The sequence below is a fragment of the Ornithorhynchus anatinus genome, chromosome 4 (genome assembly GCF_004115215.2).
Source record: "Ornithorhynchus anatinus isolate Pmale09 chromosome 4, mOrnAna1.pri.v4, whole genome shotgun sequence".
Lineage (NCBI taxonomy): Eukaryota > Metazoa > Chordata > Mammalia > Monotremata > Ornithorhynchidae > Ornithorhynchus > Ornithorhynchus anatinus.
In genome coordinates, this window is record NC_041731.1 from 127,285,476 (window position 1) to 127,302,754 (window position 17,279).

A 17,279-nucleotide genomic window follows, 5' to 3' on the forward strand; every position below is an offset into this window, starting at 1 on the left:
GGCTTCCTTGCCTCTGGACTCTGATCAGATCTTCTCACCATCAGTACTCTCTTCTCCTTCTTTAGTGAATGGTTCTCAGATTGCTAAATATACAATAAGATGGGTATTGGAAATAATAACTGATATGTGAGGAAATTCACTGATTCATTCAATAGTATTTATTGAGCGCTTACTAAGTGCAGAGCACTGTACTAAGTGCTTGGAATGTACAAATCGGCAACAGATAGAGACAGTCCCTGCCCACTGATGGGCTTACAGTCTAATCGGGGGAGACAGACAAGAACAATAGCAATAAATAGAATCAAGGGGATGAACATCTCATTAAAACAATAGCAATAAATAGAGTCAAGGTGATGTACATCTCATTAACAAAATAAATGGGGTAATGAAAATATATACAATTGAGTGGATGAGCACAGTGCTGAGGGGAAGGGAGAGGGGGAGGAGCAGAGGGAAAGGGGGGAAAAGAGGGCTTAGCTGAGGGGAGGTGAAGGGGGGGTAGAGGGCGAGCAGAGGGAGCAGAGGGAAAAAGGGAAGCTCAGTGTGGGAAGGCCTCTTGGAGGAAGTGAGCTCTCAGTAGGGTTTTGAAGAGGGGAAGAGAATTAGTATGGCGGAGGTGAGGAGGGAGGGCGTTCCGGGACCGCGGGAGGACGTGGCCCAGGGGTCGACGGCGGGATAGGCGGGAACGGGGGACGGTGAGGAGGTGGGAGACGGAGGAGCGGAGCGTGCGGGGTGGGCGGTAGAAAGAGAGAAGGGAGGAGAGGTAGGAGGGGGCAAGGGGATGGACAGCCTCAAAGCCTAGTGTGAGAAGTTTTTGTTTCGGGAGGAGGTCGATAGGCAACCACTGGAGGTTTTTAAGAAGGGGAGTGACAGGCCCAGAGCGTTTCTGCGGGAAGATGAGCCGGGCAGCGGAGTGAAGAATAGACTGGAGCGGGGAGAGAGAGGAGGACGGGAGATCAGAGAGCAGGCTAACACAATAATCCAGACGGGATATTATGAGAGTCCATAACAGTAAGATATCCGTTTGGGTTGAGAGGAAAGGGAGGATCTTGGCCATATTGTAAAGATGAGACCGGCCGGTTTTGGTGATGGATTGGATGTGTAGGGTGAACGAGAGAGACGAGTCAAAGATGACACCAAGTTTGCAGGCCTGAGAGAAGGGAAGGATGGTTGTACCATCCACAGTGATAGGGAAGTCAGGAAGAGGACAGGACTTGGGAGGGAAGATAGGAGCTCAGTTTTGGCCATGTTGAGTTTTAGGTGGTGGGCAGACATCCAGGTAGAGACATCTTGGAGGCAGGAGGAGATGCGAGCCTGAAGGGAGGGGGAGAGGACAGGGGCAGAGATGTAGATCTGTGTGTCATCTGCATAGAGATGATAGTTGAAGCCGTGAGAGCGAATGAGTTCACCGAGGGAGTGAGGGTAGATGGAGAACAGAAGAGGGCCAAGAACTGACCCTTGGGGAACCCCAACAGTTAGAGGATGGGAGGAAATCTTCTAGGGTGATCTATATACCAAGGAAAGAATGATTTGTTGCAAACAGTATAAAGTTAATGAACGTTACTTTATAATGTATTTACATAAATACATTATTATACCTAAGCGAAACCTACTTAGAAATTAAATCCATTACTGTTTAATAGTTCTGCTCTGGAACAGAGTCCAGAAATTAACACATGGAATCAGTTGAGCACTTATTGTGCGGAGAGCACTGTACTAATCATTTTGGAGGATTCAACGCAGCAGACTTGGTAGATAAGATACCAGTGTGGCTTAACGGAAAGAACCCGGGCTCGAAAGTCAGAAGTCATGGGTACTAATTCCGGCTCTGCCACTTGTCAGCTTTGTGACTTTGGGCAAGTCACTTAACTTCTCTGTGCCTCAGTTACCTCACCTATAAAATGGGGATGAAGACTGTGAGCCCCACGTGGGACAACCCCATTACCTTGTATCTCCCCCAGTGCTTACAACAGTGCTTGGAAAATAGTAAGCGCTTTACAAATACCATCATCACCAGTCCACAAGAATCTTACAATCTAGAGATGGGGACAGAAATTGAAGAAAATTTTATATTTACGATGTTCAGATTGTTTAAAATGATTGAGGATTTGGGTGAGTTTTGACCAGGAATTTCTGAATTACTTTTAAAATTACAACTTTTTTGCTCTATCCTGCATTTTCAGCAAAAGTTATGCTCACATTGTTATGCTCACAGTTTACCCCAGAGGCCTTCCAAGCCCTTAATCTTGTTCAGGAGAGCCTTAAAGAAGAAAATCCCCTGGTGAGAAGAGAATTATCACAGCCCAACAACTATAAACTGTGTGTTTTTTTAATGAGAAAGAAAACAAAAACTGGGGAAACAAGCATATACTACTTTCTTATGGGCTTATTAGAGTTTAAAATAGCATGGCTGCTCTCCCTCCAAAATCCTCCATAGTTCAGCTATTTCAATTAATCAGTCATGTTTATGGAGTGCTTACTGTGTGCAGAGTACTGTACTAAGCACTTGGGAGAGTAGAAAATAATACAACAGAGTTGGTACTGTTATAGTATTTGTTAAGCCCTTATCATGCACCAAGCACTATACTAAGCACTGGGATAACAAGAGAGTTGTAGTAATCAGTCAGTCAATCGTGTCTGTCGAGTACAGAGCACTATACTGAGCGCTTGGGAGAGTACAGTAGAACAATAAACAGACACATTCCCTGTCCACAGAAAGCTTACCATCTAGAAAGATTGAAAAAATGCACTATGATTATGGTGTTCATACAGTGTACTTCATTTTGCTATAATAATAATAATGCTATTTGTTAAGCACTCACTATGTGCAAAGCACTGTTCTAAGCGTTGAGGGGGAATACAAGGTGATCAGGTTGTCCCATGTGGGGTTCACAGTCTTAATTCCCATTTTACAGATGAGGTAACTGAGGCACAGAGAAGTTAAGTGACATGCTCACAGTCACACAGCTGACAAGCAGTGGAGCTGGGATTAGAACCCGTGACCTCCGACTCCCAAGCCCATGCTTTTCCCACTGAGCCACACTGCTTCTTGTAGCTTCTCTATAAACAACAACAGTATGCCTAATGGAAAGAGCACTGGCCTGGAAGTCAGTGGACCTGAATTCTAATCCTGACTCTGCTTCGAAAAGCAGCTTGGCTTAGTGGAAAGAGCACAGGCTTGGGAGTCAGAGGTTGTGGATTCTAGTCCCAGCTACATCACTCATCAGCTGTGTGGCTTCGGGCAAGTCACTTAACTTTTCTTGCCTCAGTTACCTCATCTGCAAAATGGGGATTAAGACTGCGAGCCCTATGTGGGACAACCTGATTACCTTGCAGAACAGTGCTTGGCACATAATAAGCGCTTAACAAATAACATCGTTATTTTTGTTATTATTATTCTTGCCTGCTTAGTTACTTTGGTGAGTCACTTCACTTTTTTTTTTAAAGGTATTTTTTTTAACTGCTTCCTATGCACCATGCACTTTACTGAAAACTGGTTTAGAGCCAAGCTAATCAGATTGGACATAATCCATGTCCCAAGTGGGGTTTACGCTCATATCCTCATTTTATTGATGAAGTAACTGAGGCACAGAGAAGTGAAGCGACCTGCCCAGGGTCACACGGCAGATAAGTGGTAAAGCTGTGATATGAACCCAGGTCCTCTGGCTCCCAGGCCTGTGCTCTTTCCTCTAAGGTGTACTACTTCTCTGTACCTTGGTTTCCTCATCTGTAAAGTGGGGATAACCTCATTCGGGACAAGGGTCTTTGTCTAACCTGGTTATCTTGTATCTACCCCCAGTGCACAGTACAGTGCCTGGAACATAGTAACCACTTAACAAATAACACAATTCACAGGCCTGGGAGTCAGAGAGAATTGATTCTAATCCCAGATCAGCCACATGTCTGCTGTGTGATCTTGGGCAAGTCACTTCTCATCTCTGAACCTCAGTTACCTCATCTGTAAAATGAGGATTTAAGACTGTGTCCAGCCTAATTAAGTTGTATCTACCCCAGAGTTTAGAACAGTGCTTGCCACTTAGTAAGTGCTTAACACTTACTAAGTGTTGCTTGACTTGTTCATCCCAAGCGCTTAGTACAGTGCTCTGCACATAGTAAGCGCTCAATAAATACTATTGAATGAATGAATGAATGAATGAATTAACAGGAACCACAGTTATTATTGTTATTATTGTCTGCTGTGTGATCTTGGGCAAGTCCCAACACTTCTTTTTGCCTCAGTTACCTCATCTGTCCAATGGAGATTAAGACTGAGCCCCACGTAGGACAGGGACTGCGTCCAACCCGATTTGTTTGTATCCACCCCAGCGCTTAGTACAGTGCCTGGTAGACAGAAGGGGTTAACAAATGCCATTTTTATTATTATTATTTTTATTATTATTTCTTCCCAGGCTAAGACAGCAGGAACCGGGCAGCGAGACATCAAGCGTGGATGGCAGAGTGCCGATTCAGAGTCACGGGAAGCTGCAGGATGGCCGAAACAACAACATCCTTCTCAGACATGGCTGCACCAGAGGCTGTAGCAGCTAATTTCATATTTGATGTGGCTAAACTGTTTGAACGGTCTGTGTCACTAGGACCCTAAAGCCCCTCTCTGTGCATGTGATGGTCCCTTTGTGTCCCCACCCCCCCCACCCACTTCAGACACCAGAGTAAAACCCCACTGCCAAAAATCTATGGGTCAACACAGGTCTCGAATCCACTCACTCCATCAACACCGGTCCCCACTGAGACAGCTTCGGGAAAAATCGAGTTTCACGGTCCAGCATCGAAACGATAAATGTTTGATGGGTTTGAATCGCCTACGAGAGAATCCGTAGAATCCTGGAACACTTGAAACATTTGAGTTTGTGATCTGTCAGGCGGGCAGCTTTCGAACCCCTTACGATTCTGCGTTCCGTAGTCTGTGTCCCCGAGGTCGTTAAGCTAGTCATCCGTTTTCCAGAAAATAGTTGATTTTCTGAAAGTAAAACGATCTGGCTGGAACTGGGATTTAGTGAGGTCGCTTAATACGATTAGAGCATTTGCTGTCCGTGTCATAAACGTGTATGTAGTCCGTGTACATATGTTTATGTCTGTAGCGTACTCCATCAGCATCCATTAACTATATCTGAAACCCATTAACATAGCATGAATGGAAACACGTTTCACCCATAAATTTTGGCCTTCCTGCTAATGTGACTTTAAGTCGTTTATCAGGATATTGAGGGTGCAGAAATTCTTTAATAAGAAAACCTTGAGGCTCTCAAAAGAATCAAATCAGGACCCCGATGTTTATATTAGGCAGTTTAATCTGTACAACAAATATCTTGCCTTGATCCTTGGCTGTTTGGGAAACCAGTCGACTTTACTAGAAAGACCTGCTATCGGGTGCCAACTGAAATGTAGCAGGTGTACCCTGATATTTTCACTCCCCAATGTGCTTCATCCTCAGCTTGATAATAAATGTCTGTCTATGTTGTTGGCATGTTCTTTGTCTGTTTTCTAGTGTTCGAGAGACAAATGGAGCTTTTGGTAAAATTATAATACTGTATCATTTTCCTTAAAAGACTTTAGTCTAATGTATTGCTTTGTACCTTTTTTTTTGTTTACCAAGATGATTTTTAAAATAATTCAGCTTTTTTAAACGATTTGGTTGCCCCGGTCTTCTACTCTTCCTCTCGTAATTCATCACCACGTGAATTTTTACCGACACCTCGAGCACCGATACAGTAACCTGAAATATACAACCCCTTCTTTCGCAGTGACCTTGTGGGACTGAGGATGTGTTCTTAGAAGGTCACTGTGACTGTGGTGGAGGTGATCGTGCTTTTATGGCCCAGCTGTGGTAGGGTCAGACTAAGTTCACTGGTTTTCACGGTCGCTCAGAATAAACCATTTCACTCACTCCTTCTTACGATCTCGTTCTTTTCACTTTTCTTGGAAGAGAATGTGGGGTTTTGCCATGTTGCTCGATGTCTCCCTGGGGCTTGTTCCCTGGGCAGAATGCAAAGATTTTCCATCGAGACGCAGCGTGGCCCAGTGGATAGAGTAAAGGCCTGAGAGTCAGAAGGACCTAGGTTCTGATCCTGACCCCAGTCTGCTTTTTCACCTTGGGCAAGTCATTTGACTTCTTTGGGCCTCAGTTACCTCATCTGGAAAACAGGGACTGTGAGCCCCACATGAGACAGGGACTGTGTCCCACCCTATTTGCTTGTATATCCTCCCCCCGCCCACCAGTGCTTAGTACAGTGTCTGGCACATAGTAAGTGCTTAAGAAATACCAGAATTACTATTAGAGGTACAGAAGACTCCATCATCCTTTGTGCTCGAGTAGCCATTGCTGAAGATTCTTCAGGGCGTGAGTCAAGCTCTGCTAAATGCAAAGCCGTGGAAATAAACTCCAGTTGCTCAGGTGCTGGAACCAGATAGGTGCTGGGAACAGGAGGTAGGGCACTCTCTGGTTCACCGTGTAACCTCATTGATACGAAGGAATGATGGTCCATATCTAGGGCAGGAGGGAACCAGTGAGGCCTAGTGGAAAGAGCACGTGTCTGAGTCAGAGGTCCCAGGTTCTAATCCTGGTCTAGCAATTGCTCTACCGATTAACAATAATCCTCCTCCTACTACTACTACTAATAATGTACTTGTTAAGTACTTACTATGTGCCAAGCAAGAGTCTAAGTGCTGGGGTAGTTACACGTTAGGTTGAATCCAGTCCTCGTCTCATGTGGGGGTTCACCCTCTTATCCCCATTTTACAGATGAGGTAACAATGAAGTGAAGTGACTTGCTCAAGGTCACATAGCACAAACGTGCCGGAGCCGGAATTAGAACCCGGGTTCTTCTGACTCCCGGGCCCATGATCTATCCACTAAGCCAAGCTGCTTCTTAAGCTAATTGCTTGCTGTGTGACCACTGACCATGGGCCTCAGTTTCCTCAACTGTAAAATGAGGATTCAAAACTGTTCTCCCTCCTACTTAAAAGTGTAAGACCCTATGCAGGACAGGGACTGTGTCTGACCTAGTTAACTTGTGCCTACCTCAGTGCTTAGAATAGTGTTTGACACAGAGTAAGCGCTTAACAATTGGCCTAAAACAAACTGCTGCCACCTTGGTTTCCCAGTCTTGAAGTACTGAGGTAAGCACAAACTGTAGAATCGTAAATAGATTTAGTAAAATTGTTCCTTCATTGGTCCCAAAAACTATTTTCCAGTCTTTATAAAGCGAGAAATATATGTCGTTTTTTCCCCCCTGGAGTGTCAGAAGACTTTCTAGCCTTTCAAGAAAGCCTTTTTGTCCCCGGTTTTGCAAATGAAACCCTTCTAAAGTGTATATTACACAATAATGATAGTATTTGTTAAGCGCGTACTATGGGCCAGGCACTGTACTAAGCACCGGGGTGGATACAAGCAAATCGCGTTGGACACAGTCCCTGACCCATGTGTAGCTCACAGTCTTAATCCCCATTTTACAGAAGAGGGAACTGAGGCCCAGAGAAGTAAAGTGACTTGCCCAAGGTGACACAGCAGACAAGTGGTGGAGCCGGGATTAGAACTCATGACCTTCTGACCCCCAGGCCCGTGTCCTATCCACTACGCTATGTTCCAGTTCATATCAGTCAGTACACAGTGTGCACAGCTGGAAAAATCCTTCCATAAAGGACCGTGCCATTTAATCAATCAAATTTATAAAGTGCTTCCTGTGTGCAAAACACTGTACTAAGCACTTCCAGCGTAGACTATAACAATAAGCAGAACTGTTCCCTGCCCACAATGAGCTTACAGTCTATAGGGTGAGAAAGACTTTAATAAAAATAAATAAATTACAGATATGGACAAAAGCGCTCTGGGGTTGGGAGGAGGGATGAATAAAGGGAGCAAGTCAAGGTGATGCGGGAGGAAGTGGGAAAAGTGGAAAAGAAAGTTTATTCAGGGAAGGCCTCTTGGAGGAGATGTGCCCTCAATAAGACTTTGAAGTGGGGGAGAGTAATTGTCTGTCAGATATGGAGAGGGAGGGCGTTCCAGGTCAGAAGCAGAATGTGGGCGAGAAGTTGGCAGTGAGATAGACGAGATCGAGATACATTTCACAGGGCAGCAAGGACATTTGAAGATGAATTTCTTTGGCTTGGGACCATATTTTAATTGATTAAACACTTTCTTCTTTGCAAATTAGAAGCAAAAAATGAATTTTTACGTTTGAGCCTAGTCCACTAATGTATATGACATAGATAATATCAATCACTATTAAGGCTTTAATTATAGCGTGTGTTTGCTTATAAACATAATGATTAGTACAAACTAATTTGTGATGCTAAGTGCAGGCTAAAAATAAGTAAAGAATTTTCCTCCAATGGCCAAAAAAGTTGGGGCAGTTATTAAAACTAGGAAAAAGACTCTAATTGTTAGTAAATTCAGATAATTATTGATGGAATTAGTCACCTTTGAACAAATATACACTAGAGAAAAAAGTCAATTGGAACATTCACTGCTTGAGAAGCAGCATGGCCATGTGGACCCAGAGGACCTGGGTGCTAATCCTGGTTTTGCTACTTGCCACTTGTGGGACCATGGTCAAGTGGGTTAATTTTTTTGTTTTTTTAAATGCTATTTGTTAGGAGCTTGGAATGCCTCCCTCTTCACATCTGCCAAACTAGCTCTCTTCCCCCTTTCAAAGCCCTACTGAGAGCTCACCTCCTTCAGGAGGCCTTCCCACACTGACCCCCCTTTTCCTCTGCTCCACCTCCCCTCCTCATCACCCCGACTCCCTCCCTCTGCTCTACCCCCTTCCCCGCCCCACAGCACTTGTGTATATTTGTACATAATTATTATTCTCTTTACTTTATTAATGATTTGTATTTATCTATAATTCTATTTATTTTGATGCTATTGATGCCTGTCTACTTGTTTTGTTTTGTTGTCTCACTCCCCCTTCTAGACTGTGAGCCCATTGTTGAGTAAGGATTGTCTCTGTTGCCCAATTGTACTTTCCAAGTGCTTAGTACAGTGCTCTGCACACAGTAAGTGCTCAATAAATATGAATGAATGAATGAAAAAAGTGCTTACTCTGTGCTGGCCATTATATTAAGCAGTGGGGTAGATACAAAATAATCAGGTTAGATACAGTCCATGTCCCACATGGGACTCACAGCCTTAATCTACATTTTACCGATGGTGTAACTGAAACACAGAGGATAATCATAATAATAATAATAATTGTGGTATTTGTTAAGCGGTTACTGTGTGACAGATACTGCTCTAAGCACTGGGGTGGTTACAAGCAAATCAGATTGGACACAGTCCCTGTCCCACATGGAGCTCACAATCTTAATCCCCATTTTACAAATGAGATAACTGAGGCACAGAGAAGTGAAGTGACTTTATTCATTCAGTTGTATTTGTTGAGCGCTTACTGTGTGCAGACCACTGTAGTAAGCACTTACAAAGTTCAATTCAGCTACAGATAGAGACAATCCTTACCCAACAATGGGCTCACAGTCTAGAAGGATAGAAGGCTAGAAGACTTGCCCAAGGTTACACAGCAGGCAAGTGGCGGAGGTGGGATTAGAATCGATGACCTTCTGACTCCCACGCCTGTTTTCTATCCACTGTGCAGAGAAGTCAAGTGACTAGCCCAAAGTCACACAGCAAAGTGGCAGATCTGGGAATAGAATCCAGGTCCTCTGACTCCCAGGCCCTGGCTCTTTCCACTAGGCCACACCACTGTTCTTTTCTGCATGTTAATTTCCTCATCTGTAAAATGCAGATTCACTATCTGTTCTCCTACCTATTTAGAAGTGGAACTGTGTCCAATCTGTTCATCTGGCATCTAATACAGGGCTTAGGGCAGAGCTTGGAACATGGTAAATCAATAATCAATCTATCAATATTTACTGAGGGCTTAATATGTGCAGAACATTACACTATTCTTTTGGGAGAGTGCAGTGTAATAAAGTTGATAGACACATTCCCTGCCCAAAGTGAGCTTAAAGGGGGAGACAGACATTAATTTAAAATAAATAAATTATGAATGTGCACATTAAGTTCTGTGGGGATGAGGGAATGGTGAATAAAGGGTGCAAATCCAATGCCAGGGCAATGCTGAAGGGAATGGGAGAAGAGGAAATGAGGGCTTAGTCAGGGAAGGCCTCTGGGAGGAGATTTGCTTTTAATAAGGTTTTGAAGGTGGGAAGAGTGATGGTCTGTCAGATATAAAGAGGGAGGGCTTTCAGGGCAGAAGCAGGATGTGGGCGAGGGATCAGTGGTGAAATAAATGAGATCATGGTACGGTGAGTAGGTTGGCATTAGAGGAGTGTAGGTTGCTGTCTGGGTTATAGTAGGAGAGCGGTGAGGTGCGTTAGGAGCGGGCGAGGTGATTGAGGGCTTTTGAAAGCTGGTAGTATGGAGTTACTCTTTGATGCAGAAGTGGATGAGCAACCACTGGAGGTTCTTGTGGAGTGAGGAACTATGGACTGAATGGTTTGGTAGAAAAATCATCCAGGTAGCAGCATGAACTATGGACTGTAATGGGGAGAGACAGAGGCAGGGAGGTCGGCGAGGAGGGTGATACAGTAATCAAGGCAAGATAGGATAAGTGCTTGGATCAGCATAGTAGCAGTTTGGATGGAGAGGAGAGAGAAGATTCTGTGATGTTGTGAAGGTTGAACTGACAGGATTTGGTGACAGATTGAATGTCTTTGATGAATGAGAGAGATGAGTTGAGGGTAACGCCAAAATCACGGGCTTGCGAGATAGAGAGGATGGTGGTGTTGAAGCAGTGTGGTTCGGTGGAAAGAGCACGGGCTTAGGAGTCAGAGGTCATGGGTTCTAATCCCGGCTCTGCCATTTGTCAGCTGTGTGATTTTGAGCAAGTCACTTGCCTTCTCAGTGTCACTTGACTTCTCAGTGCCTCAGTTACCTCATCTGTAAAATGGGGATTAAGACTGTGAGCCCCACATGGGACAACCTGATTACCCTGTATCTACCCTGTATCTAGTAAGCGCTTAACAAATACCAACATTATTATTATTATTACGGTGATGGCAAAGTCGGGGGAAGGGTAGAGTTTGGGTGGGAAGATAAGGAGTTCTGTTTTGGACATGATAAATTTGAGATTTCGGTGGGACATCCAAGTAGAGATGTCCTGAAGGCAGGAGGAAATATAAGACTGGAGAGGAGAGAGATCAAGGCTGGAAATGTAGATTTGGGAATTTGATTATGCAATTATCCAATCAGATTATCCAACCTGATTATCTTGCAACTATTCCAGGGTTTAGTGCAGTGCTTGGGACATGGGAAGTGATTAATGAATTCCACTGTCATCATAATTATTGGAAATCCAACCATGTTTCCTCAGGCATTTTTTATGGAAAAGAATGTGTGCATAAATTTTAGCAACCAAGAAAATCCTCAAATCCATTTGTCATTAAATCCATTTGTCATTACTCTATCGTACTCTCTCGAACAGTGGATAAATACCACTGGACTATTGGCGGCATCTTCAGGAAAATGAGGAGCTGGTTTTTGTGACTCTTCATTACCAAACTTGCAATTCCTAGCTCACATTGCCACACTGAGCATAAGCTCAGGAGAGCCCTCGATCACTTTACCCCCCTCCCACCTCACCTCCCTACTCTCCTACTCCAACCCAGCCCACACACTTTGCTCCTCTAATGCCAACCTACTCACTTGCCTCCATCTCATCGATCTCGCTGCCGACCTCTTGCCCATGCCCTGCCTCTGGCCTGGAACTCCCTCCTTCTTCATAACCTACAGACAATTACTCTCCCCCTTTTCAAAGCCTTATTGAAGGCCCATGTCCTCCAAGAGGCCTTCCCTGACTAAGCCCTCATTTCCTTTCTTCCCTCTCCCTTCTGAGTCTCCCTGAATTGCTCCCATTATTCACCCGCCCTACCAGCCCCACGGCACTTATGTCTATATCCATAATTTATTTATTTTTTAGTTAGGTTTGTCTCCCCAAATGAACTATAAGCTCTTTGTGGGCAGGGAATGTGCCTGTTATATTGTTGCACTGTACCCTCCCAAGCGATTAATACACTGCTCTGCACACAGTAAGTGCTCGATAATTACAGTTGAATGATTGATTGATTGATTGATAGAAGGAAACTGTCCTTCCAGTTGTTGTGATGCCAAAGCTGCCATCCTCTCGACTCAAAGCTCCTATGGGCGGGAAACGTGCCCATTAATTCTGGTATACTGTACTTGCCCAAATGCTTAATGCAGTGCTCTGCACACAGGGAAGCAGCATGGCCCAGAGGATAGAGCCCGGGCCTGGAAGTGGAAAGACCTAGGTTCTAGTCTCGGCTCTTCCCCGTTTCTGCCTTGTGATCTTGGGCAAGTCACTTCACTTCTCTAGACCTCAGTTTTCTCATCTGTAAAAGGGGAATTAAGACTATAAGCCCCACCTGGGACAAGGACTGTGTCCAAACCTGATTAGCTTGTATCCACCCCAGTGCTTAGTACAGTGCCTGGCACATAGTAAGCAATTAAAAATACCAGAGGTCATTATTAAATATCATCGATTGTGGTCGGGGCAGAGAATTGGACTTGGGAACCAATCCTTCCATGGGGGAGGGAGGGTGAAAGTGAGAGAGTTGAGTGCATTGGCTTTGTCTGGCTTTACTTCTTTTCCCCGTCCCCAGGCTCTCACTTTTTCAGAAAATCAGTTCCCAATCCAAGTCCTTTTTGTCTTCTAAATAGGCAATTATTGGCTGACTTCAGAGCCCTCTTGAAATGAGCATAATCTATGTTCTCGCACTCCTATTGTTTCTTCGTGTTATTTTAATTCCACTGATGTTTCTTCCAAAAAAAAAAAAATTAGAGGAAACTGGACAGGATAAATTAAATTCCTTCTGGTTTATCTAATTCTCTAATAATTCTTCACATGTCTGTGCCAACCTTTCAATTGGACATCTGCTTCCAATTCTCTGCCTGAATAAGACTCCGTTAATGTTGGTAGCATAATTTGCAAAACAGATGCGGAATGAGAACCTGCTCATCCTCTCCCTCCGGGGAGGGCGATAAGTAAATCGGTCATTAATGACTGTGGTATTTGTTAAGCAACTATTGTGTGCCAAGCGTTGTTCTAAGCGCTGGGGTAGATACAAGGAAATCAGGTTGTTCCAGATAGGGCTCACAGCCTTAATCCTCATTTTCCAGATGAGGTAACTGAGGCACAGAGAAGTGAAGTGACTTGTACAAGGTCACACAGCAGACAAGTGGCAGAGCCGGGATTAGAACCCACAACCTCTGACTCTCAAGCCCGTGCTCTTTCCATTGAGCCACCTGCTAGTTTAATCTCCCATCGGGTACTCTCCCAAGTGCTTAGTACAGTGCTTTGCCTATAATAAATCTCAATCAATATGATTGAATGAAGAGCAGAGGCATCTCAGTGCTGATGCTTGAGGATCCATGTGATTGAGAAGCAGCATGGCTCAGTGGAAAGAGCCCGGGCTTGGGAGTCAGAGGCCATGGGTTCAAATCTCGGCTCTGCCACTTGGCAGCTGGGTGACCTTGGGCAGGTCACTTCACTTCTCGGGGATTCAGTTACCTCATCTGGAAAATGGGGATGAAGACTGTGAGCCCCATGTGGCACAACCTGATTACCTGTATCTCCCCCAGCCCTTAGAACAGTGCTCTGCACATAGTAAGCGCTTAACAAATACCAACATTATTATTATTATGTGGTAGGATTGATCATTCATTCACTCACAATCATATGTATTAAGCATTTATTGTGTGCGAACCAATGTACTAAACGCTGGGGAAAGTATAATACAACAATAAGGATTGACAATCCCTGCCCACAATGAGCTCACAGTCTGGCAGGGGGCAGGGAAGGCAGGATTATCATCCAGATGGTTTCCTTGCACAACCCCATTACCATTCTCCCCTCCTTAAGTAATACTGCCGGAGTCCTTACTTCTGTGGAGAGCACTGTGCTGAGCGCTTGGGAAAATCCAATAGATTAAGTAGATGCAATCAAGGAGCCTTCAATCTAGTACAGGAGACAGACATTAAAAATATGTTGTGGGAAGGAGCCGAGTAAAAAGAGAGGTACTTAAGTGTTCTCTGGGGGAAGGCAGTGGGATGAATACTGAAGCAGCATGGTCTAGTGGGAAGAGCATGAGCCTGGGAGTCAGAGGACCTGGGTTCTAATCCCAGCTCTTCCACTTGCTGTATGATCTAGGGCAAGTCACTTCACTTCTCTGGGCCTCAGGTTCCTCATCTGAAATTAATAATAATAATATTGGTATTTGTTAAGTGCTTACTATGTGCAGAGCACTGTTCTAAGCACTAGGGGAGATACAGGGTAATCAGGTCGTCCCACATGAGGCTCACGGTTAATCCCATTTTACAGATGAGGTAACTGAGGCCCAGAGAAGTGAAGTGACTTGCCCACAGTCATACAGCTGTCAAGTGGCAGAGCCAGGAGTCGAACCCATGACCTCTGACTCCAAAGCCCAGGCTCTTTCCACTGACTTCCAACCCTAAAACTCTATTTTCCCTATTGATCCTCCTCCTTGTGTCACCTGTGGGCAGAGAATGTGTCTGTTGCATTGTTATTTTGTACTCTACTAAATGTTTAGTACAGTGCTCTGTACACAGTAAGCGCTCAACAAATACGATTGATTGACTATGCCCCTGGCTCAGTGTCCTTTAAGAACTTCTCCCCGTCTAGACTGTAAGCTTGTTGTAGACAGGGAATGTGTCTGTCATATTGTCACATTGTAACAAGTGCTTAATGCAGTGCTCTGCACACAGTAAGTGCTAAATAAATATGATTGACTGAGTAGAATTTTGCAAGACAGAGCTAGAATGCAGCCAGGAATTCTGTACATTTCTCCCAGTTTTGCTCTTCTAAATGCAGAAACCTGGAGCAGGGCAGGAACAGTGCCTAACAGTTATTCGGGAGCCTGATCGCCTTGCCTCTTTGTGGAGGAGAAAAAAGCGTCGCAGACTTTAAATTCCTAAATTGTGCAGTAGCCTGGAAGTGACTTTTGCAGAGCAAAGCATCAGATAAATTCAAATGTATGAGAGGTGACTGCTAGTTTATTGTCAAATAGCCTTCTATTTCCAGGAACGCGAAGCTGTCAGGGCTGTTTCTTAGCATTTTCTATTGGTGCGGTATTACTGAATCATTACCGTGTTTCAGTTCTCTGGGTCTGCTCACCTCACTCTCTATCTTACGCTCTATAATATGTATGGATTTTGGTGGGTAGCTTTCGTCTCTTCGATTTGGTGGAATGTATTTCCATCCAGGTTAAACTATTTTATGTGGTCGTCTATTTTTCTGACAACTGAGTGACAGACACTCTCGTGGTCAGTGGCCTTTATTCAGCTGACTTCCATGCCCTGCATGTGAGTGATACAAATCAAAAGAGAAGCTCTACTTAGTAAAAATGGAACATAGTGCATGGTAACACACAAGGTGCACAAGTTGCTTTTACTTTAATATCCAAGTCAGGATCACGTGACCTATTGAAAGGAATACGGGCCTGGCTTTGTGGATAAACCCCGGGCCAGGGAGTCAGAAAGTCCTGGGTTCTAATCCTTCCTCCCCCACATGTCTGCTGTGGGACACAGGGAAGATCACTTAACTTCTTTGATCCTCAGTTACCTCATCTGTAAAATGGGGATTAAGAGTGTGAGCCTCATGTGGGACAGGGACTACGTCCAACCTGATTAACTCTTATCTATCCCAACGCTTAGAACAGAGCTTGGCATATAGTAAGCGCTGAACAAGTACCATAATTACTATCAGTCATTATTATTATTATTGGAAGCCAGAGGGCCTGGATTCTTAGCTCTTCTCCTCCACTGCTGCATGACCTTGAGCAGGTCATTTAATCTCTCTGGGCCTCAGTTTCTTCATCTACAGGATGGAAATAAAATGCCAGTTTTCCCTCCCTCTATGAGTGTGAGCCCCCAGGGGGAACAAGGATTGTGTTCCATAATCGTATCAATCTGAGAAGGGATGTGAACTAGTCGAAAGAACCTGGGTCTGGGAGTTAGGAGACGTGAGCTCTAATCCTGGCTCTGCCCGTGGCCTGCTGCGTGACCTCAAGGTCACTTCTCTCTGCCTTTGTTTCCTCATTTGTAAAATGGGGATAAATACCAATGAGCCCTTCCTCTTCCCCTTTTGAACCCTATAAGGAATTAGTTCCTCTAGCCCTGAATATGACAGAAGACCACTCTCCCTATCTCCAAAGGCTTATTAAAATTATAATTCCTCCAAGAGACCTTTCCCAATCAAACCTTCCATTCCCCTACTCCCGGTCCCTCTCAGCTGCCTATGCATTTGGATCTGTACCCTTTTAAGCACTTCATATTCACCTCACCCTCAGCACTTACAGATGTATTTGTCATTTATTTATAGTAGAGTCTGTCTCTCCCTCTGAACTGTAAGCTTCTTGTGGGAAGGGATCACGTCCACCAACTCTGAGAAGCAGTATGGCCTAGTGGAAAAAGCACAGGCCTGAAAGTTAAAAGACCTAGGCTCTTAGCTCGACCACTTGTGTCACCTTGGGCGAGTCATTTAACCTTTTTTGCCTCAGTTTCCTCATCTGTAAAATGCTGATTAAGAATGTGAATCTCATGTGGGACATTGATAATGTCCAGCCTGACTAACTTGTATTGTACTCTCCCCAGCGCTTAGAACAGTGCTCTGCACATAGTAAGCGCTTAACAAATACCAACATTATTATTATTATCTAACAGATACCATTAAAAAAACCCCAAAACTCTGTTGAATGGTACTTTCCTAGCTGCTTAGTACTGTGTGCTTAGGAGAGCATACAGTAGCAGCGTGACTCAGTGGAAAGAGCCCGGGCTTTGGAGTCAGAGATCGTGGGTTTGAATCCCGGCTCTGCCACTTGTCAGCTGTGTGACTGTGGGCAAGTCACTTCACTACTCTGTGCCTCAGTGACCTCATCTGTAAAATGGGGATTAACTGTGAGCCTCACGTGGGACGACCTGATTACCCTGTATCTCCCCCAGCGCTTAGAACGGTGCTCTGCACATAGTAAGCGCTTCACAAGTACCAACATTATTATTATTACATGCTCAATCAATACCGTTGATTGATAGATTGATATAATCCAGCATTTAGTACAGTGCCTGGCACACAGGAAGTGTTTAACAAATACCAGTAAAAAACCCACAGACTCTATTGTATTGTATTCTCCTAACTGCTTAATACTGTGTGCTTAGCAGAGGAAACATTATGTGCCCAATAAATACCAATGACTGATTCATATGGAAT

The 17,279-nt window shown here is 44.4% G+C and overlaps 1 protein-coding gene across 3 annotated transcripts in view; it reads left to right on the plus strand.

The window, feature by feature from the left end:
- The window catches only part of STK32B (serine/threonine kinase 32B), a 377,989-nt gene extending 372,085 nt beyond the window's left edge, over positions 1-5,904 (plus strand). For all 3 annotated transcript variants that reach the window (XM_029062114.1, XM_029062115.1, XM_029062118.2), the window contains one exon: positions 4,410-5,904. In XM_029062114.1, coding sequence (XP_028917947.1) covers positions 4,410-4,548 — 139 coding nt within the window. In that variant the 3' untranslated portion in view covers positions 4,549-5,904. The remainder of the gene's footprint in view (positions 1-4,409) is intronic.
- The last annotated feature ends 11,375 nt before the right edge of the window (positions 5,905-17,279 follow it).